Raw genomic sequence first — 21,169 nt, 5'->3', positions numbered from 1 at the left:
CTGTAACAACAACACACTCCAGCACATCACTCGTCGCCGCCGCCGAGTCAACGAGGACATGTTGGACATCGCGCCGCACATAAACAGCCCACCGAGATTTCCCTGGTTTGTGTTGGGGATCACTGCACGGAACTGCAGCACATGTAACCTCCTCACAGGTTGTCGGGGAGTGGTATCCGACGTAGCCGGGCAGCCGCATTTGAGGGTCCCCCTCTTGTGCACGAACGTACGTCTCCTGCAGCGCTACAACCTCAGGAGACTCGTTAGACACTCGTAAGCGCAGCTCTGAATAGCGCGCGGCAAGAGAACGTACGTTCCACTGCAGGGTGGAAGGAATTCGGGGAGGAGTCCGGCGACTAGCCATGATGTTGGACATCCTGTAAGGAGGCGCCTGCTGCTTCTAAGCAGACGCGCCTGTCGAGAGAGTCCTCCGGGATATACCGGGCGAGGACACGAATTGCAGCCATCAGCTGCTCGATCTTTTTGTCTCGCTCGTCCGGAGAGGTGGTGTGGATTTTGCCCGGACCGAAAATGGGTTGTGCGGTGCGAGCTGTGGTCTAGGAGCCCCCGGGGTGCTGCTGGCGTTGCTGCTGGCATGGCCGCTGCTGACGCCCCTGCTGCTGGCGCGGTCGCTGCAACTGGCCCTGGTCCTGTCGGGGCTGCTGGGGCGGGCGCTGGTGCGCGCCGCGGGAGGCCGTTTGCGCATAGCTGGGAGCATGATGGTGCTGCTGGCCACCCGAAGGAATAGTTCCCTCACAGACAACCGCGCGAACGGCCCGCCGGGAGAGGGGCACTTCTGACGTCGCGAGGATAGTGGCCACGTGCCTCTCTCTCTGTCACGCAGGGCAGACTGGATTCGTGGCAGCATGGCGGCCTCCACAGTTTGAGCACCGCGGCTTGGCTCTGGCAAACTCCGCACTTGGATGTGGCCCACCGCAACGGACACAACGCTCCATGGCTAGACAGGCTTCGGTTGCGTGGGCCAGGCTAGAACACCGAGCACACTGTAGCGGGCGAGGACGACATGGTCGGACCGGCAAGACCCGGCCGTGGATGGATATATGTGGCGGCGGGGCAGTAGCGGCGAACCTGAGCCTCAGGATGCTGCCGTCCAATGAGGCCGCTTTCACTGTCACAGCAGAGTCCACCGCTGCAAGGAGCTGTTCGGCCGTGCGGCGGGTGTCGACACCAAATACCAGCCCGCTGCACTCGTTGAGCGGGGCTGGTTCCTTGGCCCGCACGGGCAGGCCACGGATGACCGTTGTGGCCAAGAGGGCATTGAAATTGCCCTCGTCGGCCACGTCCACGGCCACTACGTTGAGACGCGTGTTCACGCGCACTGCTAGCACGCCAGGACGTGGATGAAGCTCCTCCGCCAGGTCCCAGCCTTGTTCTGTGGTGAACCCAGTACCCCGGACTGCAGGGCGGAAAAGTACCGTCTTGTGTGGCAGCGCGGTGGGGGCCACAACAGCCGACGCAGCCCTGCGGAGGGCCGCCTGACGGCACCGCTGGGCCTTGGCTGTCTTGATTGTCCAAGGCACCAGGTTGGTGGGGTCCACTGCTGCCTGGACACACGCGCTAGGCAGCTGCCGTTTTGTGCTGGTCTCCGCCGTAGAGCAGGTGCTGGAGGTTGCCGGTCGCTCCTGCTGCACCAAAGGCATCGCTCCAGCAGGCTGGGTGCTGGATATGCCCATGACTGGAGCGGCTTCTACTGGGCCTGCAATTCCCTCCGGTGGGGTAAAGCGGGAGAAGGAGCCAGAATCAGGGGGCCGGTGGGCCTCCTTCTTGCCACCTGCTGCCTCTAGACTGTCAGTGTCGCTTCGTTTGGGGCTGGGCGAACGCCGCCTCTTGCGCAACACGGAAGTATCCATTGCGGAACCTGCGTCTTCGTCTTGGGACGCCATATTGTGCACTGAAGTGGGAACTACAGTGTCTGGTAGTGCCTTTTCTGTTTCTGGTGCGCAGCGCGAGGCTTCATCGGGGGCGCATACACTGAGCCCGTGTCGCGTGACGATAGCAGACGGGATGTTGGACGAGCGCAAAGAGCGGAGTGCGTTCTTGGCGGCCTCCGCTGACTGGGTCGCCAGCATCTTCCGTTGTGCAGCGACAAGGAACTGATGAAGCAGATCGGAGCACTCTTCAATCGCCGGGCGGCACGCGCTCAGGGCTCTCCTGGCTGTGGTGACCTCAGCCGTGCTTTTGCGAGCCCTGCCGCGAGACGCCCAGAAAAGCTCCATTGGCAGAGCTACAGGCTGGCTTTGAGCGAAAGCTGCTTGTTTTCGCGTGGTAATGAGAATAACATTATTTAATGTTGTTTTTTACCTACATTGTAAACTCATTACATATTTTGTTCATTATATTGATACGGGGCAGAAGGCTAGCACAGGAAACCGCGGCAGGTGATGAGCAAGTGTTCACAGCACGGCAGAGCAGAACACAGCAGGTGTTTAGGCAAGCCCAACGGTTTCTTCTGCTTCGTCGTCTCTCACTCTATTTTCTATCGTCATCCTCTTCGATGGCATACACGTAACATTACCCGCCACGAAAAGCACAGTCCCGGTGCGCACTAGGACAAATTACTGCAGGGGTAGTACGGCTTCATTCTGGCGACATGAACAATCTCGGTGCGTGGCATAGAGGACTGTCGCGGCGGATGTACAGGGGCGACCTCGTATGTCACAGAAGTGACTGGCCGTAAAACACGCTAGGGTCCTGCGTAGCGTGGCAAGAGCTTCTCACACAGCCCAACTTTACGATCGGGAGTCCAGAGCAAGACGAGAGAGCCCGGAGAGTAGTGGACATCCCGGTGGCGAGAATCATGGCGTCTTTTTTGAGAATTTTGGGAGAAGGCCAGTCGGCGGCGAGCAATAACACGGGCGGCGTCAGCTCGGGAGATGGCGTCACGAACGTAGCAACTGGCATTGGCGGTGGGAGGCAGTACGCTGTCAAACGGAAGGGGACGGTCGCGGCCGTACAGAAGATAAAACGGTGAGTAGCCCATTGTGTCGTGACGAGAGGAATTGTACGCGAACGTTACAAACGGCAATGTGATATCCCAGTCACGGTGATCATCCGAGACATACATTGACAGCATGTTCGTGAGCGTGCGATTGAGGCGTTCGGTGAGGCCGTTCGTTTGTGGATGGTAAGCGGTGGTAAAATAGTGCTTAATAGAGCAGTACCGAAGAATTTCGTCGACTACTCGAGCAAGAAAGCAACGGCCACGGTCAGTGAGCAGTTGGCGTGGAGCACCATGGAGCAGGATAACGTCATGGAGAAGAAACGCAGCCACGTCAGTTGCACAGCTGGTGGGTATCGCTCGGGTGACAGCGTAGCGCGTAGTATAATCTGTGGCCACCGCAATCCATTTATTTCCCGACGCAGAAAGTGGGAAAGGCCCGAGGAGGTCAAGGCAAACTCGGGAAAACGGGTCTACTGGGATGTCGATCGGCTGCAGCGATCCAGCAGGCACAACCGAGGGCTTCTTCCGTCGCTGACACCGGTCACAAGAAGCCACGTAACGACGAACAGAGCGATAGATGCCTGGCCAAAAGAAGCGGCGGCGGACGCTATCGTACGTACGAGACACGCCAAGATGACCCGCTGTGGGTGCGTCATGCAGCTGTTGAAGAACGGTGGTACGCAGGTGTTCGGGGACTACGAGCAGAAGCTCGGCGCCATCTGGTCGCATATTCCGTCGGTATAAGGTGCCGTTGTGGAGCACAAACATAGCAAGGGTAGCATCAAGGTGATCAGTGCTGAGGCGATTAATAATGCTGCAAAGCTTCGGATCTAAGCGCTGCTCATGGTGAATGCTTGAAAGGTCAGAGACGGCCAACACATATGTGTCATAGTCGCACTCGCTCGCAGATGGCGGATCTACCGGATTGCGGGACAGACAGTCGGCGTCAGCCTGCAGACGGCCAGACTCGTGGACGACAGAAAAAGTGTATTCCTGAAGTCGGAGGACCCAACGGCCCAGGCGACTAGTAGGGTCCTTCAGCGTAGAAAGCCAACATAAGGCGTGGTGGTCGGTGATGACGGAGAACGGACGGCCAAACAAGTAAGGGCGAAATTTTGTAATGGCCCACACGAGGGCTAAACACTCACGTTCTGTGATCGAATAATTCCGCTCAGCCGCTGAAAGAAGACGCCTGGCATAAGCAATGACGCGAGTGCGACCCATCTGGTGTTGGGCGAGTATGGCACCAATACCGTGACCACTGGCGTCGGTGCGTACCTCTGTTGGTGCCGAAGGATTGAAGTGCGCCAGCACGGGCGGGTTGGTGAGGGCTGCAATGAGCGCAGAAAAGGCTTGGGATTGTTCTTGGTGCCAACAAAATGGAGCGTCGTTCTTCAAAAGATTGGTGAGTGGACGAGCCGTCTCCGCAAAGTTGGGTACAAACCGCCGAAAATAGCAGCAACACCCAAGAAAACTACGCACGTCACTGGCACAACGGGGTGTAGGAAATGCACTTACAGCACGTATTTTGTCTGGATCGGGTTGAACGCCACGGGCGTCGACCACGTGACCGAGCACCTTGAGTTCACGTCGGCCGAAGCTACATTTCTTTGAGTTCAGCTGAAGGCCAGCTTTTCGGAAGACGCCAAGAATGGTATCAAGGCGATGGAGATGGCTCTAGAATGTAGAAGAAAATACAATGACGTCATCGAGATAGCACAAGCACGTCGTCCATTTCAATCCGCGCAGGAGAGAATCCATCATGCGCTCGAATGTTGCGGGCGCATTACACAAGCCGAAAGGCATCACCTTGAATTGATACAGGCCATCGGGAGTGACGAAGGCAGTCTTCTCTCGGTCTCGTTCGTCGACTGCGATCTGCCAATAACCGGAACGAAGATCAATGGAAGAAAAATAGCTGGCACCGTGCAAGCAGTCGAGGGCATCATCTATCCTGGGGAGCGGGTAAACGTCTTTCTTTGTAATTTTGTTGAGGTGTCGGTAGTCAATGCAGAATCTCCAGGTATTGTCCTTCTTTTTAACAAGCACGACAGGCGACACCCAGGGACTGCTCGAAGGCTCTATAATGTTTTTTTCTAACGTCTTGTCCACTTCACCTTGTATGAAACGTCAATATGAGTAAAATAAAGTTTTTGTCAACATAAACTTGCAAATGAAAGCAAGCATTTCAGCATGTGTTTTACAATCTCAATGGCTCTCGTCGTAAACGTCACGCCAGGGTGACATGTGTACGTTCACGTTTCCGTAACTTCATGCTCTATTTTGACGCCATCGTCGACGGCATAGAAGACATTTTGGTATTGTTATATTACTCCACTAAAGGATTGCTTCTCTTGTATAAAAGAAACAAAGGGTAGGACCTTTTGAGGCTTGCTTTACGCTGAACGTTTATCCCACAAAGAGCCCTATAGGCCGTCAGTGCTCTAGTTATCGCGCATACATGAATACATTTTAGCTTCCGAAAAGGAAATAAGACTACATTTTCGTGGAACATAAAATTTAGTTATATGATTTTTATTTCTTGCCGTGAAGCTAACATTCTTGTATTCCCACTTGTTCTTACAGCGATTGTCCACGTGACATTGGGAAAAAGACTTGGGCTCCTGGAAAGTGAACTTGATTCAGGCAGCGACAGTGCTCGCATTTTTCAAGAAATAGAAAGTTTTATGCAATGCGCGGAGACAGTGATGATGAAATTTCCATACTACCACTACTTCCCTACACCAAGCAGCCGGCGGCTGAAGCGCGCCGCAGACTTTATCGCACCGTAAGTCTCTACAAGTCATATTTGATGTCACATTATGACCTCTCTGTTTGCACTCTCTATGCGTTGTTCCCTTTAGGTCTTTTATTTTACTGCTATTTGCCGTTAGCCAGTAGCGGAACGTTAGGTAGCATCGACAGCCCTACATCGAAGATCATCAGCCGTTTGGTAAATGTCTCGTAGATCTTGTTTGTTACAAAAAAGGTTTCCAGTCTTCTCAGTTTATAGTATGCCTAACTTCGAAGGTGCCATTATTCTGATGACCAAACATAAGGAGCCAATATTTAATTCATACTCATTGGGGTAGTTCATTGTATCTGCCAAGTGCTTCTATTAGTTTTACGCAAGGTGCTCGGCAGCGCGCTCGCAGTAAAGGTGGTTGTTGCCATCACCAAAAGAAGATTCAAGATAACATGCTGAGCGTTTTATCGTGACATTCTCCTCAATCCCTTTTCCGTTCATATCCGGCAATGTGGACTAAATGCTGTTTAGCTCATGGAGCTTGACTTTTTTTCATACATAATTTCAAATCATACAAATATAAGGTTTAGTGCTCAGAATGACTTATCAGTGGGAAAAACGCAGATCATGCTTTTATATACTAGAAAAATGTATAAAATATTTGCCTCTACCGCTACGCTAAGAAGAAAAGTGTAAAATATTAAAATTACGTTAGCGTGTCCCAGTACGAGATTTGATGCCTGATGCTTGATACTCATTGGCTTTTGCTTGCTGTGGCAAGCATTCTTGATGCCGAGTGATATATTATATATCATACAAGTAAAAGCATTTTATTGAACAATGAAACATCTAAACAAAATTGATAATAATGAAGGGTTCGTATGCACCATCATATAGAGGAATAAGCATTCAACATCTTCGATATGTAGCTCTAAACTAAAATCTCATACGGAGAGAAAGTTGAGTTAGATACATCTCCTGATATACATTTTGGCCAGACGTGGTGGCTTCCAGGTAAAGTAGCAGCCAGCCTGCCGTGATGTCTGATATATATAGACCCAGAAATTATCTCTACGTAGCACTGATTGGTGACAGGTAGTAATACGTACTTGGGTTGTCATAAATGTTTTTTGGTAGTGAAGTTTTGCTAATGCATTATCTCAGGTTTCTCCTCCGTCTCACACAAGAGGCAGCTGTTGAAGTTCACGCCAACAGAGGCAGATGTCAGAGGAGCACCGTCATTGAGCATCTCTGGGCCGATAATCTACCATTCAAAGAGATGTTCACCTTCCTTCATGACCTCATCTTTACCGGAAATAATACGGTGAGAGTTCTCCTCCGGGATTCTTGAAACAAAAATACAGCTGGTTACAATAGTTACTTAAATTCGAAAAAGGTTCCTACAACTGTGTATTCTTCTGTACTTCGTTATGAATTTTTACGCTTTAGTTTGTTATGCTTTGTTTACCTTTCATATAAAACGTTCTCATGCATATGATTTCAATCTATTCACATTTGTTATTCCCATTTTCTTTTACATTCTAGTGGGAATGAACGAGCGCAGTTCATTCTCATTTTTGACATTTCAGTGCAAATGAACGTGCCCAGATTTGCGATCTGGGCAGCGGCGCCAGCAACTCTGTGATACGCCCGCCTTCTCAATGTGTAAATGTAAGGTTGTTCTGGCTCCTCCTCCGCTAAATGCGTGATGCTCGCCTAAAATTGTAAATTGTAAATTGTTTCATAAGAACGGAAGGCGCAATATGTGTCACACAGACATATGTGTGTTTCGATGAAGCAGAAACAGACGGGCGTCCATATGCTGTACTATGTTAGTGCACGGTAAAGTTCTCCAGGTGGGTCTAAATTACTCCTTTACACTCAAATACAGCACTTTGTTCTCTTTACGCTTTCACTACCACCTTCCTCTCTTCTTTAGGGCGCGGTCAGGTGTGTACGGAGAAGAGTGACATATTTTTCCTCTCTCATAAACCATTTACAACTTACTACTAGGTTATTAAATTTTCTCCTTTTTTTTGAAATGCCCAGAGTGAAGGTTGTGTCCTAACTTTTTTCCTTTTGTTGCATAGTTGCTTCATATTGCTCATTCTTTTTGTTAGGGCGAACGCCTTTAATTCCTTATACTTACTGCCGTGCGTCCGGCGTCCTATCCCACTGTAGCTGTCAATCATTCTTACAGCCATTCCTGGCACTTGATAAACGTATCTTAGTCCTTGTCTATCGTCATGCCAGCGCGCTTGCCATGCAGACTGCCACCGATATTTAGCAGTACATCATAATCCATAATGATAGTGGTAGCTAGTGATACTGACAGTGATTATGATATAAATAGAGATGACTAAATATTACGTTATCACAAGTCGCGACGTCATAAGGACGACACATCAGGTCATGACGTCACGAGGCGATTCACGCATATGTCGGGTGCGTTAACCGAAAGTCAACTGAGGCTACGTGGCTGCGCTTGGGAGGATGTTAATTAGTAATTAATCTTTTACTAGAAATCTACTCTATCTGGTAGTTTCCCCTAAATATTTCATCAGAAATGGAAGTTTAGAAAGAAACAAGATCATAGGAAAAATCACGAAGATAGAGTAATGCACACAAACCCTCAAGCGCCATGTTGAAGGGGCAAAAGAAATGCTGGAAGAGGAAGGCGCTCTAGAACAGTCGATAGCAAACTAAAGCACATGTGGGAGGTCAAACATAGCGTTGAATCCAGGCTAAAAAAGCAAGGGTTTAATCGCAACTCTAAACGGAGGCTTGCCAGACAAAATAGGGAGATCAAAGAATACGCGGCGAAACTTTGTGAGCAAAGTTTATGTAGCCGATGCGACGATATGAAAGAGGCATGAGCCTCTAAAACGTGCTGTGTATTGAGGCACCCAACTAAATAAAAAATCTAATAAGGAATCACACTAGCGAAAACCAGACATGCTTTCCAGGGGACGAATGAGGAGTTCCTGGACCAAGTAGCAAACACATACTTACAAGGGGCACACCATTAGAATCGCCCTCCCAGAGTACAGTGGAGCCTCTAACGAGGAACTTGACACGCCTATCACAAAAGCCGAGGTCAGAGCGGAGCTTTTAGGACTTAAAGTCAAATCAGCCTCGGAACCCGACGAGCTAACATAAAAGAACCTGAGTAACCCATAAAATGACTCCATAAGAGCCGTAATGGTGTACATGCAGAAAATCTATTAATTATAGCTACCTCAACAATGGAAATCGGCAAACGTAATCCTAATACCAAAACTGGGCGAACCCCGAAAACTGGAAAACTTTTGTTAAATTTCCTTAATCTCATGCGTAGGGAAACCAATACAAAAGCACTTCATGGAGCAAAACAACCTATTGTCGCACGAGATGGTTGGTTTCCGGCTACGTTTCAGCATGCAGACCGTGATGCTCCGACTAAAACACAACATAATGAACTAGCGATCTAGTGACGCCAAAGTAATCCTGGTACTATACTTAACGAAGCTGTAAAGTCTCGGGTTCGTTGTCTTCAGATCTTCCGCACCTCTCCTAGGCGCTCGTCAATTACTGGCGACGTGTAGTTCACATACACACAATGAGACGAAGGACGATGACTTTCAGTAAAAGACGAAACTTACCTTTATATAACAATAAGAACACAAAGTACAGAAACAATATTTACAAACTAAAGGCGACTACACAACAAGAGAGGTGACTGAATAAAAACTACGTGCAGCTTCACAAGATGACGCGCTAACAGCAACATGAGCTCATTGCATTTTTTTACTTCTTAGTCGGGGCCTGCTTGCTTCCGCTAGTTTCATCGATGACCAGAATTAGCACCAGAATCAGAACCTCCGATGGCCGCGCGGCGCGCTATTAAATAACCAGCGTCGAAGCTTCGAGATGCGGAGGAGGAGCAGAAACAGCTTAGCGCTGCTAAAAATGTACTCCCCCTCAACTCCCGGCACGCTAAAAATACCAGCCATCGTCAGTGCACGCGGCCTCCTCAAAGACACTAAGTGGGGAGGAGGGCAAGGTCCGTGCGGAGGGATGCACGCGTGAGTCAGCCCGTGTCGACGAGGGCGAAGAGGCGCAGCGCTGTGGCCGAGATTGCGCAATTGGTCTCGTCGCCGCCTCGAAGCGGCTCGAACTTTTCGTCGCCGCTTTCTGCGACGCGCACCGAAACATTAAAGAATAGGCTACGGCGGCCTTAAAGAAGCCTTGGTCAATCGCACTGAAAATTAATTAATTGAGCTTTGCTCTGTTTCGGACCACTCTGGATCGATTAAAGCGAAAATAACGGAACTGAAAATCTTCGTGTCTATGCTCCTTTAAAGAAACGCTAGCGACCACTTCATAAAGCTAATGTGGGCAAAACCTGCATTCTAAGCTGCTTGAACTGGACGATTTTCCTGCAGATGAAAATAATTTATTGACCAGAATAGCGGCTCAAAGTGGATTCAGACTTGTTAATGTCGAGAAGCCCATCTCCTCTCCTTCTTTAAGTAAGCTACGAAGTAGCGTAGCCCATGAAGTTCGTTTAATGGTCAGCGGTGTGTGCTCATGCACATAACGTGCGAAATCAGCCACTGATACATCTTATTTTCATCTTTCCACGCGTGAGTTCCATCTCGAATCTACGGCCCACAGGTATTTTTTCAACTCTGGGCTGTTGTGACGAATCTAACTGTCTTACTGTACAGATTTAAATGAACTTGTAAAGTTACGCATCATGTATCAGTATTAATGCGTTAATAAACAATATTAATAAATAATAATGCATCTTTTGGCTTGGTGCGATAGGTGACGAAGTTGGCAGAAGACAGGTAAATAATTTGTGAACACTTTCAGGTAGCAGCAGCGGCCACATATACGTTGTATTGCTTGGCAAACAACCCTATTGCCCAAGAAGAAGCACGACAGGAGGTTGACTGCTTGTTCGATGAAGGCTTGAGCAAGAACTATATTTCCGCTTTCGTATCTGCATGCCTGAAAGAAACCCTCCGGTAAGCTATTCGACCATTGCAACTGCAGTTTCACGCAGCCATTTTGAACCTTTTTCTACTAGAGCTTACCAGCCATAATCCTCTCGGGCTAATACAGTAGAATAAAAGGTAGACAATGAAGAACATGGAATAAGCCCTTGCTGCGAATACCTGGATACCATATTTTAGCGAATCTTGAGACATTTCGCGTTAAGGGAGAGTGTGTTGTCTTCTATATCCACTTTTGCTGAGAATAACCTTTGGGTTAAAATATGTCTCTTTGGACGTCCGAAAATTTAATTGAGCCTATTTTATTGCCGGTAACATATTGAACACTTTGTGCTGGTTTTACAGTTTTTAGAGAATCTATACTAACATTTACACGGTAGGAAAATACAGATAATCAGGAAGCTGAAGGACTGACTGCAGCACCATGGATAAAAAAATGAAAGCTGATATTGTATATGCTGACGACTATAGTAGGTTGATGGAAGGTTTAGATTTTCGTTTCGCTTCAGTAAATAGTTCCACTTGAGAAATCTGAAGGCATTATTATGAGGTATATGCTTCGGTTAAAGAGTGTGTTTTCTTGAACTAGTTGCAGTGTGGTAGAAAACGCCGTAGTCTACAGTCCGCCTTGAAGTAAGTGAGTTTATTATAAGCAAGTGGTGTTCCACATTCATTGCCTGTCCGCCTAAGCATACATGCTTGTAGGTGGACAGAGGAGTCCGACACATCTGTCTCTTATATACGCGAAAATGTAGCGCGTATGTGTTAGACTTTACAAAAACACTTTAAGGCAATCCAAGCAGTGGAAAACACTAAAACAGAAAATCCTTTGACACTGACAGCATGCAAAAGAATATACCATCTCTGTGTATATTATACTCAAGAAGAAGCATAAAAAGTCCTGAATAAAAAAAGCAAAAAAAAAAAAAACAAGAACGTAACACAACCCTTACTGCATTCAAGATACCATACCACAAATGTCAGCACACTCCTTTCGGAAATCTTCAACATCTTGGTTCATATGTTCTAAGCTGGCTTTTAGCTCACAGATTTCTTTGCGCATCTCACGTTTGAAGTCAGCCAGTTCAGTTCCCATGGCACAGGCCAGAGCGTTTTTAAGGCTCAGTACACAAAACACGAGTGGATGCAGTTGGCAGCACGTGGTTCAGCGCTGGGCTTGGTCACACTGGTCAGCGCAGCTGCCTCTGTTTATCACCTTGCAGCAGCTCCATTATCATGTGCTCGATTACGAAGGATAGCGGGAGTGCCTGGGAGCAAGTTGAAAAATAAGCTTCCGCTCCGTTCGTCGCCTTCGCTGCCGTCATCAAAAAGCTGCCAGTATGATCCACGGAATCCCATCAGATTTATATTTTCAAATAATAAATTGTGGTCTATGATATGGAATCCTTTTCTGAGATCAATGAAAAGCGCCAGGATGACTTTGTTACTGTCTATGGCTTTGTTCACATTCTCCACAAAACCTTCAAGTAGTGTGGTGGTGCTTTTCCCACACCCCAAGCCATGCTGAGACTCAGACAGCAGGTGACAGCAGTATGACCTACCTGCTCAGACAAAGAAGTTGCTGTGGCAAATTAAACAAGAAGCAAAGAAAAAATCATACAAATTTGTATGGCTGAAAAATGGGAAAATTTTTGTGAGGAAAGTTGAGGGCTCTGGAGCGATAAGAATTGAAAACCTATGTGATATTGATAAGCTCAAATAGCCATGACTGACGACTTCGATTCTTTTGCCGACTGGAACACACATAGAAGTAGTTTGTTTAATTCCCAAGCCAACGCTGCAGTAGATCTTGTCCATATCAACATAAGGAGCATCAAGAAGCATTGGAATTTATTAAATGTCTACCTGTCTGATTTGGCTAGGTACCTTGACATTGTGATTCTGACTGAAACTAATGTTCACCAGTATGAGTCTGACACGTTTATTCTTCCGGGTTTCCAATCTTTCTCTTATTGTCGTGACTCTGGTAGGGGTGGTGGTGTATTCGTATTTGTTAAAGAATGTTGGCACGTTGAAAGAGTATCCTGTGCTTTTACTGCGGCGGAGGTGGTGGCCCTTTCACTCACTTTCAAAGACGAGACATTTTTTGTGCTGGCAATATATCGCCCTCCTAACTCAATACTCGACGTATGTTTTTCTGAACTTACAGAATTGTTAAATCGACACAATCAAATTAATCTGATAATAGCAGGAGACCTTAATATTGACATTTCAGAAACAAGGAAGCCTGGTGTTGAGTGCTATTTAGACTTAGTTGCCTCATACGGAATAGAGAATATGATTCGTAGTTATACTAGAGAAGAGGTAATGGGCACTAGACTTACTCAGTCGTGTATCGACCATATAGCAGTTAGACTCCCGAATTATGACGTTAACGCTGCAGTAATACGAAAAAAAGTGGCGGATCATTATTTCACTGTGCTTTGTGTGCTCAAGCACGATAGGGAAACGTCAAGTCAGACTGTTAGAACGATAAAAATTATCGATAACAATTGTTTGGACAACCTCGTTCAAACTTTTAACTGGAAGATACTGTTAACTCAAAGTCACGTTGATGCTTATAACTCTTTAGTAGCTAAGTTTGATGAGCTGTATGCCGGTTCCACAAAGGAGGTTAAAATCAGGTTAAGGAATCCTGAGAAGAAATGGATAACGAATGATATACTGAAATTATCTCATCAAAAAGACAAACATTGGAGGGCGTATAAACAAGATGTCGGGAATCTAGCCTTGAAAGAGCAATACAGGGCACATCGTAATAAACTTACTGCTGCACTGAGGCTAGCAAAGAAGCAATATTTTTCTGCGGAATTTTCTAGGTGTAGCAAGAATAAAAGGAAAACCTGGAATCTATTAAATGGGTTATTAGGTAGACAGAAAAAACCTAATTTGGATGAGAATTTGCGTTGTACTTTCGGAGAAGTGGATTCTGCGATCGTTGCGAATTCTTTTAATGACGCGTTTCTATCATCCATTAGGGAGCTGAAAACGCGAACTAATGATTCTACCATCCCCTACCAAGGCAAGAAAACAATCAATTCGGCTGCGTTTCCACCTGTTGATGACGAAGAGTTGTGGAACCTTATTCAGACGCTACCAGATAGCAAACCACCAGGATACGATAGGATTAGGTTGCGTGATTTGCGGAGCAATTACTCCATACCTAAAGAAGTACTTTTGCATATACTCAATGGTTGTTTTAATACAGGAGACATACCGCCAGGTCTTAAGATCTCAGTTTTAAGACCAATCTACAAGTCGGGAAAAAAGTCGGATCCAACCAACTACAGACCGATTGCCATACTGCCGGTCATTAGCATCCTGATGGAAAAAATTGTCCACCAATATATGACATCTTTTTGTGAAAAGTATTCATGTTTGAGTACTACACAGTATGGTTTTCGTCGTAATATTGGTACGGTTGAGCTTCTCGAAGATTGCTGCGATTTTATCAATGGTAATTTGGATGAGAATTTATGTGTTTTTGGGTTATTTATGGATTTATCGAAAGCATTCGATACCGTAGAACACTCTGTTTTGTTAAAAAAATTGGAAAGTGTTGGATTCCGCGGTCCATATCAAAAATATTTTGCAAGTTATCTGTCTAATCGTAAACAAGTAGTGAAAATTAATGCATCATTTAGTACCTTTTCTGATATTCAGTACGGCGTACCACAAGGTTCTGTTTTGGGGCCCTTCTTGTTTAATATTTATGTAAACGATATGGTTGACTTAAAATTAAATGCAAGGTTATTTCAGTATGCTGATGATACGGCATAAGTAATATCCCATGAATCAAGCCCACAGGCACTGAAACTACTTCAGTACGATGTCAAAAAAATAGTAGATTGGTTTTCTGGAAATCAAATATACATAAACAAAAAGAAAACTGCGTTGATATGTTTCCGAAATCCGCACAAGAATGTTGATCTTTCCGCGTCGATTCTTTTGCATGGTAGTGACTGTGCCAATTGTGACTGTTCGCTGCTGCCCTACTCGAACAGTGTTAAATATCTCGGCCTGTATCTTGATTCTAATATGTGTTGGTCGTCTCAAATTGACCACTTATTAAAGCGAATGCGTTCCCTTTCTGTGCAGCTGTATCGTATAAAATACACTGCACCTGTAAAGTTGCGTCAGACTGTGTATAAATCTTTGGGAGAATCTATGCTTAGATACGGCATTTCTGTCTATGGATCATGTGCGCCCTGTAAGATTAGGAAGGTTGATAAGTTGTTGTGCAGAATCTCCACTAATTTGCTGTATGGAACCGCTTATGAGAAGGCTGACTACAACACCAGGATGGCTGAAGCAGGTGTTAGTCCCCTGCATGACTTGTACGTGCAAGCGGTAATTCTAAGAAATTACTTTTCAAACCAGTTCAAACAACCAGATAAAAAACCAGAGTCCCTTAGGCACATAGCACGTTACAAGGTACCAAGGGTTTATACCAATTATGGCAAAAAAACACGACAGTTTTATATTCCTTACTATTTCAACAAACTACCAGCACATGTGTAGGGTTGCGATTCTATGAAGGCTACTAAATCTGCACTGAAAGCGTGGATTGCAGGTCGCGAAGAAAGCTATCAAGCTTCTTTGTAATTTATGTTCGTTTTTTTTTTCTTTTCCTTTTTTTTGCCTATTTCATTATGTTTATTGACTACAGGTTTCAGTGTCTTTTAGCTATTGATTGTACTGAGAAAACTATATATGCATTGTACCAGTTTTTGTTTGTTTTTCTTTTTTGAATGACTGTGTACTATCAGCGTTTTTATATTGAATGCATACCGCTGTGACTGCCGTTGCCCGCCCACAAGCGCTTGCGCTTCTGCGGGTACCCACTATTTTTTTTGCATGTATATTTCTCGCAATAAAGTTCATGTATGTATGTATGTATGTATTATGTTTGTTTAAACTCACCAATTGCATGTCGAGCACAATAATAAAGGCTTTCATATTCTTCCCAAGTGGTCTTCCCAGCTCATATCACGAACGACAAATTAGGCCTTCCAACTTTAAGGATGAATACTTCGGCTTCACTAAAAAACATTGAAATTTTTCATGAAGCCAAGAATTCTTAACAGAGATCGCAACCCCTCCTCCCTTGCTGTCATCTCTACAGATCGAACATTTTTTTGAGACCTTCGATTCGATATAACTGCACCGTGTCACTGTCAACGTTCACCTCAGTGAAACAACATCTAAAAATGATATGGATTTATGCATACGCTTCAATAAAAGGCCCAAGTATTTTTGAAGGCTTCTGATGATCACATGTATCAAGCGATGCAATTTTCTTCTGCTCCTTAATATTGTCGAGTCTTTGTGTTGTGTATTGATCTAGTGTGTCAAATTCCTGCTTCATGTTATAAGTGATAGGGTCTCCTCTGATTCAACATTAATTTCACAAGCATGCTTTCTCATAAATATTTTCCCATTTTTCACCCACACATATTTGTACGACTTTTTGTTCGCTTCCTTCTCTGCTAGTCACAGCAGGTTATTTGAGTAGGCTGTGATGTTCTCGTTGTTGAAAATATTGTCATCTCTTACGAATGTTTTCTTGCTAACGCATTCATGTCTTGTCTGTGTGCTCAAGGATCTAACCAGTATAGGAGGTGTGTGGCCCGCTCAAGGTTTTGTTCTGTGTATGGTTTCCACATGTTCAGTCGTTGCATCAGCCTGTCCGAGCCTTCCCGCTAGCAACAGCAACTCCTCTTTCAGGTTTTCATTCCTGTTTCTGCAATGCCGTTGATCTCAATGTTTCTCCTATGTGATTATTCTTCTTCTTGGGCCCCCGCGGGGGTGCCATTTGACCTTATTATGTTAATGGTCCTCTACTGTACTTGGCGCTCGAGAATGGCAGGATACCATTGCGATCCTGACGCACGGCCAGCACGTATCTATTTCCGGGAAAGCGTGAATAAATATGTTGAAATTCAGCAACTTGCTCCTGAAGCTCACGAGTGGCTCGGAAGATTGGAGCCATTGGTGACCCTAAGAGAATTTTAGCATGACGACGCCACAACCCACCTGGGCTGATTGTTGTATTAATTAATGCTCATTGTACCCTGTAAGTGGTTTTGTGTATTGTGCCAGTCAGGCAATAAAGAAAAAAACACCGGAAAAAAAGCCGGGGTTGCGCAGTGGTTACAGCACTCGACTATTGTTCTCAAGAACGCGGAATCGAATCCCGGCCTCGGCGGCTGCTTTTCGATGGAGGCGAAAAGCAAGGTGCCCGTAGGCTGTGCGATGTCAGTGCACGTTTAAGAACCCCAAGTGGTCGAAATTTCTGGAGTCCTCCACTACGGCGTCTCTCATAACCTGAGTCGCTTTTGGACGTTAAACGCCACAACCCAAACTAAACCAAACCAATCTTTCGGGCGACCTACCTCAGACTTTCAGGCTGTTTCCAGCATTACAAAATTTCGCTTAATAATGTCATTTTTGTTCTTTTGAAGCATTTTCAACACGCTGTCATACTGCTCAGATATATGCTCCAAGGAAGTTTGCATTGTCTTCATTGCCGTTCCCTGTTCCTCTAGTTTTAACAGCACGTCATCGTGTTTCACCGCTTGAGCCTCAATAGTCTTTTCTAATTTTTCTAGACGGTTGAGTACATCCGAAACCTTTTCTGTCGGTGTCGTTATGCAAGTCATCACGTCTCTGATTGATGGCTTAGGCTCTTGATCCACCTCCCCAGCATCAGAGTGACTGCCTAACTGCCTAGGTTTTGTCTTGTTGCCCTAGTAATGCCCGGTATGCAAGTTGTGCAAGTCCAGCATTCTAGCTCGTTCTTAGACATCTTTTTCAAAGCTGCCTTTGTTACACTCGAGCACTGACCAATGTTATACGAGTTCTCAGAGATCGCACAGGTAATGTTATCTGACTTAAGAGTCCTCATGCATGCAAGACACACACCTTTATCTTTCATTTCAACTAAGCAGAGTGCAGTCCGTCGTAACGCACAGAACAAAAACAGACCAAAAAATTAATCTGTTCATTTACTTAGAATGGTGAGACAGAAATCATCAGCGCTGCTCGGCGCACCGCCGGACAGCAATCCCGCGTCACTCGCAGTTCTTTAAATAGCCGTCCGTGCAACTCGGTTTGTCGCTAGTTCGCTGTCTCTGAATGACGTCATTGTTGAAGCAAATGTCACTGCACACGCCTGTTCCAATGAGCAGCTCACTGTTAATCCTTTCATATGATCGTTACTTCGCTGTCTTCTTAAAGCTGTCTGTTCCACCGCCGCATGCAGTGTCGAAACCCCTGATGCCGCTTGCAGGCTCAGACAGCTGCAGGCACGTTTCTACCTCCTAGAATGGCAAGAAGAGATCACCAGCGCTACTCAATGTGAGCACAGCCATACTCTCAAGACGATGATGATAAATAGAAAGTACAAAGTTTTATTACTGAAAATATACTATTTCAAGAAAGCTCATGCACGGAACAGATGTTATCGCAATGCTAATAATCAAAGCGTACCTAGCAACTCTGAGAAAGCTTGATGTTCATTTTTTGCCAGAAACATAAACACAAATCATATCCATGCTTACTAGCACGCAGAAGCACAAGCTTCTACACTCGTCCCATTTTCTACAGGTATAATGAATATGATCTTTCCTGTGCGCAAAACAATGTTGCAACCTAGCGTGGATAAGATACTCAAACTGGGCGGAAATATTCTAGAGGTGCACTTGAACCGCTACAGTGCGATGAGGCGAAAGCCATTATAGCGCGGTGGATCGCAGCCCTTCACTACGGCACCTCTATGTCCTCTTCTTTAACTCCGAACTTCCTCCCTTCCTTTACGGCGTGGTACATGTGTCCGCGGAGAATTGTGACAGATACTGCGCCTTTCTATCCTGTAAATGAATTTCAAAGCTGCTGATTCCTGCTGTACTAACGCCTCTGGTGCGGGCGGAGTCTGACTTTGGACTCCTTACCTTACGTACTAACGCCTCCTAGACACCTGGGTCTGCTTCTGTTTTCTGCGTCGTGTGGCGTTCGAAGAAGCGGCAAATGAAACGGCGCCTAGATCGGAGGCCCGGCGAGGTCAGCTTCGTATATGCATGAATAGATGAATAAGAACGTTTATTCACAGCTTTCTGTCCGCAGACCGGGCCCGCAAACCGCGCCCGCAAAAGCATGTCTGCAGCAGTTGCGGATACCTGAAAAGTGGTAGAGGTTAATGAGTGGTGTCAATCGATAGAGGCTGCTGTAGTGATGCTGCAGAAAAAATAATTAGGCCAATAAATTATTCAGATAAATAATTTAAATAACTGATTCACAGGAAAGGAAAGGCGCTGTATTTGCCACACTTGTTCTGTGGACACCGGAATCGCGTAGTAAAGGAAGGAAGGAAGGTGGGAGTGAAAGTGGAAAGAGAGAAAGGGTGCCGTAGTGGATATGCCGTCAAGGATGTGACATCACGCAACAGGAAGTACAGCCGAAAAAAGGCATAGGAAGGGATTGGCGCGCACTTGGAAAGTACCAATGACTACAAGGGCTAAATAAGTGAATTTCTCTGAGATAGAGAATGTGACGTTACCCAACCGGAAGTAGAGCCAAAAAAGGGCATAGGAAAGGATTGGCGCGCAATTTGAAAGTACGAAAGACTAAAATGTTCAAAGAAGAAGTGAATTAAGCTGCTAAAAGCAACCAGAAGCAAACCAACAGCAGCATATGTGCTTTCGCATTACTCCAATGTAGATTCTGCAGTGCTCCTTAATTTTCCCCACCGTAAATGGGGGCGCCTCACCTCTCCACCCCCGGCACACAGGTCTAGGGGACGGGGGCTAGCGCCTCTGCCACTGAAGGCTAATAATAATAATAATAATAATAATAATAATAATAATAATAATAATAATAATAATAATAATAATAATAATAATAATAATAATAATAATAATAATAATAATAATAATTAATAATAAATAATAATTGGTTCACAGGAAGGGCAAGGCGCAGTATCTGCCACACTTCTTTCTGTGGGCGCCTGAACCATGCCTTACGGGAAGGGATGAAGGTGGAAGTGAAAGTGGAAAAAGGAGCCGTAGTGGAGAGCTACGGAGTAATTTTGACTACCTGGGGATTTTTAACGCGCTGAGACGCGCGTCTTTCTCTCCCTCTTTTTTGTTTCTTCTCTATTTTCTCTTCTGTCCGCACGAGGCAGCGGAGGTGGCCAACTGAGGTGGCCCAGCTACAGAACCAGTAACAGGTCCGTGTATTTTCTTTTCCTTCTTCTTACAGCCACAACAGCAACATCGCACTCTCCCTCTTTTTTGTTTCTTCTCTATTTTCTCTTCTGTCCGCACGAGGCAGCGGAGGTGGCCAACTGAGGTGGCCCAGCTACAGAACCAGTAACAGGTCCGTGTATTTTCTTTTCCTTCTTCTTACAGCCACAACAGCAACATCGCATCGCAGAGCCCCGCCGGGGTGGTGCAGTGGTAAGACGCCCGACTACTGTACCGAAGTACCCGGGTTCGAACCCGACCTCGGCGGCTGCGTTTCGATGGAGGCGAAACGAAGAGGCGTCCGTGTGCTGTGCGATGTCAGCGCACGTTAAAGATCCCCAGGTGGTAGAAATTACTCCGTAGCACTCGACTACGGCTCCTCTTTCTCTCTTTCCACTTTCACTCCCACCTTCCTCCCTTCCCTTACGGCGCGGTTGCGGTGTCCACAGAAAGCAAGTGAGACAGTTACCACGCCTTTCCCTTCCTATAAATAAATCAGTCGCACCGCAGACGTGGCGAGGTCTCCCCTGATGGGGCTGTTGCAGGTAGGTCACCGCCGCTTGCGGCGGGGGCTAGCCTGCCACCGAATGCTTATCTGTTGTAGGCCGTCATTGCACCCGCCACCGCTTCGGTGGTGGATGATGGCTGTTGTTGCGGCGCGCGTCTTTCTCTCCGTCTTCCTTTTCTTTATTCTCTGTTTTCTCTTCTGTCTGCACGAGGCAGCGGAGATGACTCAGCTACAGAGCCATGGCAGGCCCGTGCATCTTATTTTCCTTCTTCCTACAGCCACAACAAGAACAACAACACCTCTTCGTTTCGCCTCCATCGAAACGCAGCCGCCGAGGTTGGGATCCAACTCTGGTACTACGGCGCAGTAGTCGGGGGTCTTACCATTACCCTACCCCGGCGGGGCATCGACTAAACGTTAACGAAGAGATTTTGTCTTTTTGCGGTCTCGGCCCCCGGCCTCGGCCCCCAGGCGGACGGCTTGTTGCTGACGAGGGGGTTCGTCGCTCCGCTGCAGAGCTTCCCAGTTCTCTCTGCTATTATCTTCATCTCCAGGGGAGCCGACGCTTTCCCATATGATGTGGTCTAGGATACCCGTCTCCCCACATGCTTTAAAAAGACAGTTTTCATGTTCCCGTGGCAGGACGTGAAAAGTTCATACTGGGTTGACAAAATTTCCAGCTTGCAGTCG

The 21,169-nt window shown here is 46.4% G+C and overlaps 1 protein-coding gene across 1 annotated transcript in view; it reads left to right on the top strand.

The window, feature by feature from the left end:
* Positions 1-21,169, top strand: part of LOC146193520 (putative cytochrome P450 301a1, mitochondrial) — a 122,880-nt gene that overhangs the window by 35,121 nt on the left and 66,590 nt on the right. Inside the window, exons 5-7 of the mRNA XM_084600571.1 lie at positions 5,549-5,750; positions 6,873-7,032; positions 10,566-10,720. Coding sequence (XP_084456697.1) covers positions 5,549-5,750; positions 6,873-7,032; positions 10,566-10,720 — 517 coding nt within the window. The remainder of the gene's footprint in view (positions 1-5,548; positions 5,751-6,872; positions 7,033-10,565; positions 10,721-21,169) is intronic.

Source organism: Amblyomma maculatum, chromosome 4, assembly GCF_055883805.1.
Source record: "Amblyomma maculatum isolate TAMU_Amacu chromosome 4, ASM5588380v1, whole genome shotgun sequence".
In the NCBI taxonomy this organism is placed as follows: domain Eukaryota; kingdom Metazoa; phylum Arthropoda; class Arachnida; order Ixodida; family Ixodidae; genus Amblyomma; species Amblyomma maculatum.
Note: the sequence above shows the minus strand (reverse complement) of the source record. Positions and strands in the feature narration are given on the sequence as shown.